The sequence below is a fragment of the Onychomys torridus genome, chromosome 17 (assembly GCF_903995425.1).
Source record: "Onychomys torridus chromosome 17, mOncTor1.1, whole genome shotgun sequence".
NCBI lineage: Eukaryota > Metazoa > Chordata > Mammalia > Rodentia > Cricetidae > Onychomys > Onychomys torridus.
In genome coordinates this window covers 48,006,980-48,018,723 of record NC_050459.1, presented here as the reverse complement: position 1 = coordinate 48,018,723, position 11,744 = coordinate 48,006,980, and the positions used below count along the sequence as shown (strand labels likewise).

At 34.1% G+C, this 11,744-nt stretch overlaps 1 protein-coding gene across 2 annotated transcripts in view; it reads right to left on the bottom strand.

Annotated features, from left to right (window-relative positions):
• Window positions 1-8,699: 8,699 nt before the first annotated feature.
• The window catches only part of Gpm6a (glycoprotein M6A), a 273,902-nt gene continuing 270,857 nt past the window's right edge, over window positions 8,700-11,744 (bottom strand). For both annotated transcript variants that reach the window (XM_036209412.1, XM_036209411.1), the window contains exon 7: window positions 8,700-10,789. In XM_036209412.1, coding sequence (XP_036065305.1) covers window positions 10,637-10,789 — 153 coding nt within the window. In that variant the 3' untranslated portion in view covers window positions 8,700-10,636. The remainder of the gene's footprint in view (window positions 10,790-11,744) is intronic.

Genomic DNA, 11,744 nt, shown 5'->3' with positions numbered 1-11,744 from the left:
GCATGTTTATACTGTCATTTTACAGTTCTTCATGGGCTATGTGAAGACAATAAAGATTTACCTGTACCAGATCCTGTTCACCACATTTTCATCAAAATCATGATAATCAAATGATATCATCAGTCCTAGAAATTTAGAAGTGATCCCTTAATGAAAAATAATAAATGAAATAGCATTTTTATAGATATCACTCCCCATTTAGAATGTAAATTACTATCATATTTAAACCAGAATAGGTAAAAGAATATATTTTCCTAAAGCAGTTGATAACCACTTTATCCTGGCCCTACCATTTGCCAAAATAAAGTTTTACCAACCCACTGACTCATCTAAATACCTTTACATTTATGAACAACAAACTTACTACCTTGAGTGATCTATTTCCTAGCTTAAGAATTTGAATCAGTGAATTTGCTGTGGAGATATTCTGATTCGTTCTTATTCCTCTACTTCAACATTAGGTTGAAGCTCATATGCATGTCTGTGCATTATTTTTGTGCCTGGGGACTGACTGCAGAGGATAGAAGAGGGCATTGGATTCCCTGGAACTGGAGTTATAGTCAGTTGCAAGCTGTTAATTGGGTGCTGGGAATTGAACCTGGATCGTCTGCAAAAGTCCCAGGTTTTGTCATATTTTTAACCTGAAGAAACATACTGACATTTCAACCAATAAATGTGTTATTCCTATTTAAAAATTTTAGACCTATGAAAACTAGACCCCTCCCAAATTACTAGACAAACTTCTTTTAATTAAGCTATAGTTTTCCCATTGTGATGATTATTATATTATGTAATTTTAGTATAAGTGGCCTTATAAAAGCTACAATATAAAATACAGTCTATCTATCTACTGTTTATCACTGAAATGCTTACTATTGAAATTAAAATTACTAAATAAAATATAAATAAATGACAAAATTTTTGTTTAATGAACTTTATCATATTACCTATGTCAGTTGAATATGTCATAATGAATGTCAAATGAATATATCATTTTATTTTCTCTTAACTTCCAAATTTCAAAATCAAGTTAAATAAAGTAATATTACTTGCCTTACATTTAATTTCTGTGTATAATTATTTATGTTAATTCATGTTTTTTCTACATTAAAGTCAGAGTGTGAGCAAAACAATGATGAATTTGAAGAATGAAACATCTCTGTCTGTCTGTGGATAAATCGTCAGAAGAACAGTGAAGCTTCCCTAGAGGCACAGTCAAGCAATGCTTCATGAGCAAAGTTATTAAAGTTTTTATTCCTTCAGAGACAAAGGACAGCCAGTGAAGAGATTAATCTGCAGAACAGACCCAGGGTAGTTATATGATGCAGAGAAAAACTAGATAGGAGGCTTTTACAGAAATTCAAGGGAGAGAAAATTGGTGTTTCTCAAAGTGGATTAAAAATAGATAATATTGAGAGATATTTAAAAGGAAACATTAAATATATGTGTTGAGAAATTATTAAGAGTAAAAGGTTTCTGCCGGGCGGTGGAGGCACACACCTTTAATCCCAGCACTTGGGAGGCAGAGGCAGGCAGATCTCTGTGAGTTCGAGGCCAGCCTGGTCTACAGAGCAAGATCCAGGACAGCCTCCAAAGCTACAGAGAAACCCTGTCTTGAAAAACCAAAAAAAAAAAAAAAAAAAAAAAGTAAAAAAGTTTCTAATAAGTATACTCAAAGCCCTTCAATGAGATAGGCAAATGGGAATGAAATAGGAGTCCATCTTTAATTAACCACGTTACTGTGGATTTCAAGAGACTATGCTCAGTAGAAAGCTTGAGACCACTATTGATACTTAACTGGAAAACCAATTCACTATTTTGTTGTTGTTTATATCATGTAGCTTAAGTGTGTTTTTCAGGATTTAAGGCAACTAGATGCTGCTGTATAACTAGTAGATAACTGTCACAGAATTTTCTCTCCTGTGTTTTGTGCAACAGCTAAGTAAGCAGGGTAAATGGAGGACTCGTAAACAAGTATGTTCAGAGATTTGCTGGGTGCCTGCAGCAGTACATCAGTGTGGAATTCACTTGGAGAAGTCTGAGCTGGACAATAAATGTGTAGTGTTGAGTGAGGAACTAAGGAACACCCTGAGGGCCCATTGGTCTTCCAGAATCCTTAGGGACACTTGCATGTTTACCAGTTTTGGGGTGTAAGTAAAGGAAATTGGATAATAAAACTGAATTAGTAAATTGCAATAGAAGGTAAAATGGAAATGGTAGGAGTCAGTATGTGTAAAATGAAGTCTCTAGGGTAGGATAGGAGGTATGAAGTATTTTATTCACTGGATGTGAAGGGTAACTCAGGTGAAGAGACTTTTCAAGCAAGGAGTAAAGTTATGAAGTTTGTAGGTATCTTGATGGAATGCAGTCTAGGGACAGAGAGGGGGCAAGTACAAGGACCCAGGAGAAGAATTCCTTCTGTACATAAAGAATACTAAGAAGGGGTGTAGTCAGTCCTAGAGAAAGTAAGAAGCAAGGAGGACCCTAAGAGGGACATGCAAGGATCGCTCTGGAAGAAAAAATAGTTGCAATCTCCTGGGTAAATTGGGGGGAGGGGATGGGGAATGGGAACATGAGGATCGAGTTAGGGGAGTAAGAGAGAGAGAGAGAGAGAGAGAGAGAGAGAGAGAGAGAGAGAGAGAGAGAGAGCAATGAAAGAGACACCTTGATAGAGGGGACCACTATGGGGTTAGGGAGAAACCTGGTGGCAGGAAAGTTCCATGAATCCACAAAGGTGACCCCAGCTAAGACTCACAGCAGTAGCAGAGAGGGTGCCTGAACAAGCTTTCTCCTGTAATCAAATTATTGAATATCCTAATTGTCATCATAGAACCTTCATCCAGTAGTTGATGGAAGCAGATGCAAAGATCCACAGACAAGCATTGGGCCTAGCTCCAAGAGTCCAGCTGAAGAGAGGGAGGAGAGGTTATAAGAGCCTGGGAGGTCAAGATTATGATGGGAAAACCTCACAGACTCTAGACCAACAACTAGGGAGCCTGCATGGGACTGACCTAGGCCCTCTGCATGAGGGTGACAGTTGTGTAGCTTGATCTGTCTATGGGGCCCCTAGCAGTGAGCTCAGAATCTACTCTTGGCACATGAGCTGGCTTTTTGGAATCTATTCCATATGATAGGATGCCTCACTCAGCCTTCATGCAGTGGGGAAGGGCTTGGTCCCACCTCAACTTGAAATACCATGCATTGTTGACTCCCAGGGGAGGCCTTACACTTTCTGAGGAGTGGATGGGGTTGGGGTAGACAAGAGGTGGAGAAAGGCACTGGGAGGAGAGGAGGAAGGGGAAACTGTGGTTGGTATGCAAAATAAATAAAAATGCTAATAATAATAAAAAAGAAAAATAAAGAAAGGGGTGATATCTGGAGTAACTTTAATAAGAATTAGAAGCTTAGTAAAGAGAAATATGTGAACATTGTCTTTACTTCTGTACATAACAGTAAACCTTACAATAGGACCAGTTTGACATTGAGATATGACGTCATCTACAAATGTACTGGGACATATGTGGCCTGCATACCACAGGTTGGGCACACCTACTTCAGAGGGTGGAATGGGAGAAGTAACATGATTTTACTTACTTTATGGGAGAGTAGTTTTGCCTATGGTATAAAGAAGATGTCAATAGTGAGAATAGACAGGGTCTGATCTTAATTGTATTGAATAACCTCTCTTCTCTGTAAAATATCATTGAAATTCCACATCCCATCCCAACTCTGCAACATCCCTTAAATACCTTACATGATCAATTACTTTCTATAGTATTTCTCTCCTTAAAATTATATTTCATCTTTTAATTCACTTGGCAAAAGCAGTTGTGTCTATATTGAATGCATGCACACTTTTTACTCATCAGCATTCCCGAAACAATAGTCTAGCAACTGTTCAAACAATTGATACTGCAGTATTACATGCAATGTTGGCATGACTTAAAGCTCATGAAAGAATATGCATAGGTTACATACAACCATTGTACAATTTTATATAAGAGAATTTAGTATAAGTGAATTTTGGTATTTCTAGGCCTCTCATACTTGTAGAGACTAATATTACCATTACTGCTTGCTTCCCTACAAAACTCAGAGTTCAGTAGCTATAACAGAGGCCTCATAGCACATACATTGAAATTAGAGGTATGGAATACTCCATATGTTATTTCTTCACATTCGGCATCTGGAAGCTCTCTTCTTGATTCTGTTTTCATATTGCCCACATAAATGTGAAACATTTATGCAACAAGGTAAAAAAGTTACTTTGGTTTATCTGACTGAAATTTATGATCCTTATGTCCACTTTCTTTTTTTTTCTTTTAACTTATTTTTTTTTTCATTTTTTATTAAGAAATTTTCTACTAACTCTACATATCATCCCTAGATCCTGTTAAAGTTAAATCATCTTGTTGGTTGATTCAAAAATAAATAAAAAGAAGACATATGAGTGAAAAAGAGAAAGTAAATAAAATGAATAATAATAAAAAAACCCACCTGATATATGGTCATTTATAGAAAAAGTTTGCCAGCCTGCATTCTAGAGAAATGGAGTATGTTTATTGGCAGCTCTGAAGGCATAACTTAGGTTAAGATTACTTGCTTGAGCTGGGAATGTATTTTTCTCTAACTGCTTTTTGTTAGATAGGTCCATATACGAAGTTTAGGGAAGATGAGTTAAATAAGGGTTATTATTTTACCTTGTCAGTGAAAGGAAAATCATGGTTCAAAGAGTAACTGAAGGTTGGCAGTAGTGTTACTGTGACAGGCTGATGAGGATAGGGCATGCCCTAGAATGGTAAGAGATCAATAAATAGGTGTTTGGTTTCAGTACAGTAAGTAACCTTAAAAGATGGATGAAAGTTAAAAAGAATGCCTAAAATTTAGTTTATACATGGTTTGCAGTAGTTGGAAATGATACCTTTTAGACATTTGAGTAGCTAGGGAGAGGTAGAGCCAAAACTGCTGGAAAAGAAAAGAAGTTTTACCTTCTACATACACGCGTCAGGGTCTTATTAATATTAAAAGCATTTGCTGAGCTCAGCAAACACCTCTTTTCTTTTACTTAAGCATGAAGCTTATATTTACACAAACAGAGAAGGATCCTACTCGGGAGTGTCTGAAAGCTTCCTGGTGAATCATAGTTATTAGATAGAGAACAGTACGAATCTAAGAGGAAAAAAAAATCTTTCACAAGTAACACAGTATGTGAAAATATGTCTTTAGAATCAGTTTTATCTACTTTAAGCCCTAGGTGGCTTGGAAAGCAAAACTATTTTAAAGCCGCAGAGGCCATTCAGGAAAATTGCTGCCTTGTTTTGCTTTATCCACATGCCCAGAACATTCAGTTCTCACTTCAGAATGTTACTGTATTTGATTCCAAAGCCTGATATCATCTTATTAAAAACAAAACTTTTAAGGAAGATGAGGAATATAGAAATTATTTTCAATATCGTGTCTATTTAAAAAAGAGATGTAGATTATGATTGCAATGGCAAGTAAGTCTGAATTGTTTTTGTGGGTCACTGAAAAGTGGACACCTATGGGGAGATAGGAACTGAAGTGGACGGCTTTTACTGACAATCTAGTGGACAGTTCCAGCTTTCTTCTGAGTCCTTGAATAAACACTGGTACTTTTTAACATCTATTTATGTTTCTGGAAATCATTTCCTTTTATATGTTGAAAAGCTAGGATTATATCTTCTTTCCAAAATCATATATTTATATACAAAAACAAATGCACATGTATATACACATATATAGACAAATTTCTGTAAGAATGAATAAATGTGAGAATTTAAAATTTTTTAAAGCTATAAAGGGAAATAATCAATGCTTATTTAATAGAAAGCACAAAATACTTCATTTGTATTTTCAGTGGGTCATTTGGGTGAATTCACAGATCTGTCAACTAGAAAATCAGTTAAAATAATTATTTTCTTTAGGTCACTTGTATAAAGGTTTTCCAATAAAAAAAACAACAACACCAGACTCATTTGGACATAACAAAACAGAGCAAAAGCAAGACATATAAAAAAGAATATGATAAGGGTGGAGAGACGGCTCAGAGGTTAAAAGCACAGGTTGCTCTTCCAGAGGTCCTAAGTTCAATTCCCAGCAACCACATTGTGGCTCACAACCATCTGTAATTCGATCTTGTGCCCTCTTCTGGCCTGTAGGCATATGTGTAGGCAGAACACGGTATACTTAATAAATAAATCTTAAAAAAAGAATATGATAGGCAATACAAAATTGAGTTTGGTGACACATGATTACAATCCCAGGACTATCATCAGACAGTAGTACCATGTCTTCAAGTCAGCCAGGAGTATATAGTAACAGGCTAGTCTGTGCTCTTCAGACTATGTCTCAACTAAGCAAAAAGGTAAAAAGAAAACCAACCCAGTGAATGATGTTCATATAGGCAGCATCCTAAGTGAATAACACAGAAAACTCTGTCCTACTTTGTGGTACATTTTTTCGATGCCTTCGATAATAGTTCAGATTTTTAGATTCCTTCAATTTTTATTTCATTTTATTTTTTCTAATGTTTCCACACATCATCAAGAAAGATTTCGCAGGTTGTAAATTATACATATCAAAATGCCATTTCAGAGAACATGTTTAATTCACGAAGAAACTATTATTTTCTTTTAAAGTTCTCTTTAGTTTTAAAGAATAACTGCAAGTTCTTGAACAATGATAAAAAGCCCCAAAACTCTTTTCAGGCTAAGAAATTCAACATCTTGATTATACATGCTAGTAGCAGCTCTTTATATTTGAACTGGTAGAAATTTATGCAAATTTTCCTCTGGTGACTTAAAACGATCTATTGTCTGAACATCTTAAGATATGTTAGAGTGTTTCTTTATGACATTATGGTATAACTCAAATTTCATCAAAGTGATCATATTTTAAACTATACTTTTGTTTAAAATAAATGTACTTTAAACTTCTTTATGTCTATTTTGTTAAGACAAAAAAGTGGGATTTATTTGCTTTTTCAGAAAATAATTTTTAATATTAATAAATGTAAGTCTAACTTAAAGTTGGCCTGTACATATTTTATTATTAAAATTACTAACTTCCTTAGTATTAACATTAATTATATATTAATATACTTTAAAGATAGGTTTTATAGGGTTTTTAAAATAAAAAGTAAAGGTTTCTTCATTAAAAAAAAAAACAAAAACACTGCAATTACAGTTAAAAAGAGAGGCCATGAATTTGAAGCAGAGTGGGAAAAGGTATATGGAAATGTTTGGAATGAGAAAAGGGAAGGAGGAAATGTTCTAATTAAATTATAATCTCAACAAAAAGGACTTAAAATATATACTGCCATGGTAATCATATTTTGAAAAGTGTATTACGTCAGTCCCTCCTTTTATGGGATTTTACATTAGTTACTCATGTTCAATCATGGCCAAAAATAATTATGAAAAATTTCAGAAACTCACAAATTTTAAATTGCTGTGATGAGTATTGTGATGATCTGCATTCCACTCTGAATCACCCACTTGTCCAGGGTATCTACCATGTATATACTACTCATTTGTCCAATGTATGTATAGCATACATAATACCTATCTGTCTAGTGTACACACTACTCATGTGTCCAGTGAAAGCACAGTATATATATAACAACACTATGGAAATTGATAGAGAAGGGAGGGGGGACCAGAGCCAGAGATAAGAGACAAAAGAGAGAGATTATATTATCTTAATTAATATACTGCTATAACTGTCCCTTTTTATTATTATTCTTACTATTTTTTCATCGTATATAACACGCAATTGATATCATAGGCATGCACAGGAACATATGAAACATAATGTGTATAAGGTTCAGTGCTCTACAATTTCAAATATCCATGTGGAATCTTAGAACAGATTTCCCAAGAGTAACTTGGGAAGGCTGTATTATGAATGTTTTGTTCACATTAATAATTGAAAATAATTCATCTTATTGCTATACTAAAATTAATAAAACCTGGAAGATGTAAAAATATAAATATCATTTAATAGGATTCATGGAAGAATGACTATTCTCTTAAAAGTGAATTTTTACTTATACAGATGTACTTTTAAATATTGCACATGTTCTTCATGGAAGTTCATGAAAGTTTTATGTTGCAATATGTAGCAATACATGAGTAAAGACTGTAATTTTCTACATCTTATAAAATTAGTTGGTAACTCTGATGTCATAATTTTCATGTGACTTCAGCCATAAGAAGAAAAGTAATTTAGATTTAAATCAAAAATTCTAGAAAATACATTTCTCTTTCCACTTCGTTGTTCTCACCTTGATATTGGGAACAAAACCAAGAAATCATTTTTTTGTGTGTTTGAATTACATTCATCTTTCTTTTTGTTTTTCTCTGAGTCTGGGAAGCCCTGGAGAAAGCACAAAGAATAGAAATCAGGCAAGAAAACAAAACAAAACAAACAAATAAAAAAAGTTGGGCAGACCACATTTTTCAACACAAAATAACCCCCAAAGACTTTATTCATTGACCTTTTCTCAGTTCTTTCCCCAGTGGATGTTCACACACAGAATTTTTTATTGTGTTGAAGTTTCATATCCCCTCAACTGAAGTAAGAATCTTCCCGAGATGGCATCTATTGAGTTTGAAAAGACTGCACACACAAGGAGAAGAATCAACAAGACAAACAAAAGACACCGCAGAAACAAAGAATAAGTACACAAAGTACACAAGTGTATTTATTACATTTTGCAAGCACTTTGTTCTACATTTCAAAAACGCCACCATCAAGCTGTTGGCACATTTATGTACAAAACAGATTACTTGTAATGCCTGCTACAAAGCACTCCGTGAAAATACAAACCCTAAAACCGGAAATGAAAGCCAAAATGTCAACATCACTACACAAATTTAAAAGACAGTTTTAAAAATCATCACAAACTGTAGACACAGAACTGAAACACTATAATATAGAATTTAAAGAAGCCCATTAATACTTTTGCTGAATATCTTTAATACTGCATATATCAGAAAAATTGTTGAACCAGTAAGATAATCTAAGCGTTAAAAAAGCAAAAGGACCCCCAAATTAATATTACAGAATGCATAATCATGCCACAGATAATGCTACCCCCTACCTACTACAAGAACTTGTAAAATTACTGATGATGCATGACTAGTAGTTGTACAAAGATTGTTTCACTCAATAAATTTTATTGGGAATGCACTTACACTGAGGGAGGATTTCACAATGGTCAAATCAGTGCACAATACTACCTAGGTTTATACACTGACAAAATTTCTTGTCAGGCTACATCATTATTTTAAATGACACTTTACAGCATTCTTGTAGCATTAGAAATAACCAAAAGAGAGTCAAGGTTAAAATAAACACCAAATTTGGTCCAGTAACACTGATTGTTTTTCTTTTAAAATTTGTTTGATATAGGTACTTCTTATAAATGAATATGAATGAACATTCGGATAAAATGACTTACTTGAAATAAAAACACAAATGTATCACTACACTCCCAAACAATACATTCTATAGTGGCCTCTGACCACCCTTTAGAAAACACTACAGGTAAACCAACATAAATTGGAAGGCTGCAAGCAAAGCTATTATATTAATGGAAGTCTTTTCAAATATATCATACACATTTTAAGAAATAGCTTACAGAGGTGCAATCCATTAAAAGTTTTAAGTGGGTTAAACAAGTCTTGAGGGGTTAGTGTGCTTATGTTCAATATACCACCTTCATAAAGGTAATTAATTTTCCACATTAGCATATTAAAAGATCCAATCCAGCCACTGCATAAATCACAAAAAGATCATTCTCCAACAGTCCACAGTAGTTATTTCCATGATAATTGTTTCTACACTAAACTTTAAAAGGTAAGCCTGGTGTCACAATCTCAGAAAGGCAACTGGCCATGCATTAGCATCACTGTTTCTACATGCTCACAACATAAACATGAGTAATCAGAGAAATACCTTGTAAGTACATTGAAAAAAAAATACAATGTTAACAAAGATAAGAAGCACTTTTTTTTAACCTACCCTTATAAATTTAGAAATTGCACCTTAGATTGATGAAAACATTTAACCAGGGCCTATAGCCTTGTGGCCACTGATCTCCAGACTAGATTCCCATATTTCAAGAAGAGTCATTGTGATGCCATCTCTGTCTCTTGTTTATAATGTACAATGGTCCCTTTGAAGGTTACCTGTAGTTAAACTAGTTACTGAAATCAAAACTAAAAAGTATAAAAAGCTATTTTCTTTTCAAAACATAAGAAACGATGCAAAAAGTGTTATGTGTGATATGTGGTAGGTGATTAAAAATCAAACAAAGATTTGCATTTGACAATGTTAATATCTTTGATCTTACAGAACTACTAAATCAGTTTGAAAAATTTAAAAAAAAAAAGGCTGAATAGGAGCTTGTAGAAGAGATCTGGTTATTCCAATTGAGCAAATTAGGAGACTGAATGCTTAACAGCAAAGAGGTTCTACTCAGGTGATTCATTAGTCACCCTACATAGCTTTGATGAGAAGCACTCGCATTTTGCTTTTCACAGGTTGGATGGTTGGATGGCCCTTAATTAAACACCAATGCATTTGAATGGTAAGGAACAGAGAAACTTATTTATGTATATGCGTTGAGCCGCTCTTTGGAGCGAGTGGAATGAATGTCATGAAGCTCTTGCTCCTCCTTCGATTTGATGTCTTCATACTTCTGCATCCGGCAGGCATCTTTCACATAGGCCCAGTTGGCAGACAGAACCATAAGGTAGTGGACCTGACAGAGATAACATCATTTATACTGGCAGTCTGGTCACTATTGGTATATTGTTGTTATGATGAAATAAATAACCAAACTATATATTTATACAGGAAAAGTTCATTATTAAAAATAATTAGCATATGTGTGATAAGGACACTATGGCTAAAATGTATTTCCTCACTCAGCTAAATATCTCCTATTCTTTTTCAATTCTGAAATCCAACTCTGACTATAAATGCTCTGTAATGTTTCCTGTCTATGCTATCGTCATTTACCCAAATCCTAAGACTGCATGTTTCATATTCATGTATCTGTGAGTCATCCTGTATAATATATAAGCAGAACTACTCTCTTACACAATTCATATTTTGAATTTATATTATGCTAAGAAGAATGCTTTCAGAAATTCTAACAGAAACTTCTGTATTTAATTATCAAGCTAATTTTCATCATACTGATTTTCGATTGCCTTTATATGGCATTAGGTATTACCACATAAAACATGCTTTGTCACATGGATCTTCTATATTAGTAAGTACTCACAATTACCAGAAAGGAATTACGTTAAAAAATGAAGCACATAAGCTAAGCCTGGTGGTATAGACCTGTATTCACAGCTACTCAGTAAGCTACAGAGCAAGGATCACATTTTTAATGTCAACCTGGACGAGAGTTCAAAGTCAGCTTAAGCACTTTAGTTAGATACACCCCTCACCTAGTTTAGTGGTCAAATGCTTGCCTAGAATTTACAAGTCCCTAAGTCCAGTCTTCATGTGCAAAATGAAAGTTTTTAACATGTTAATTTTTGATGGATGAGTTAATAACTAAATTATAATTTCTTTGATATTAAAATGTAGAAAATGTTTTTATTAAACATTTAGAAAATAAAATACTAAGTAATTTATTGCTCAGTCACAAATATTATCAAAGAAAAATAGGCTATCAATTTGGGAGGGAGGGGTGTTATAGT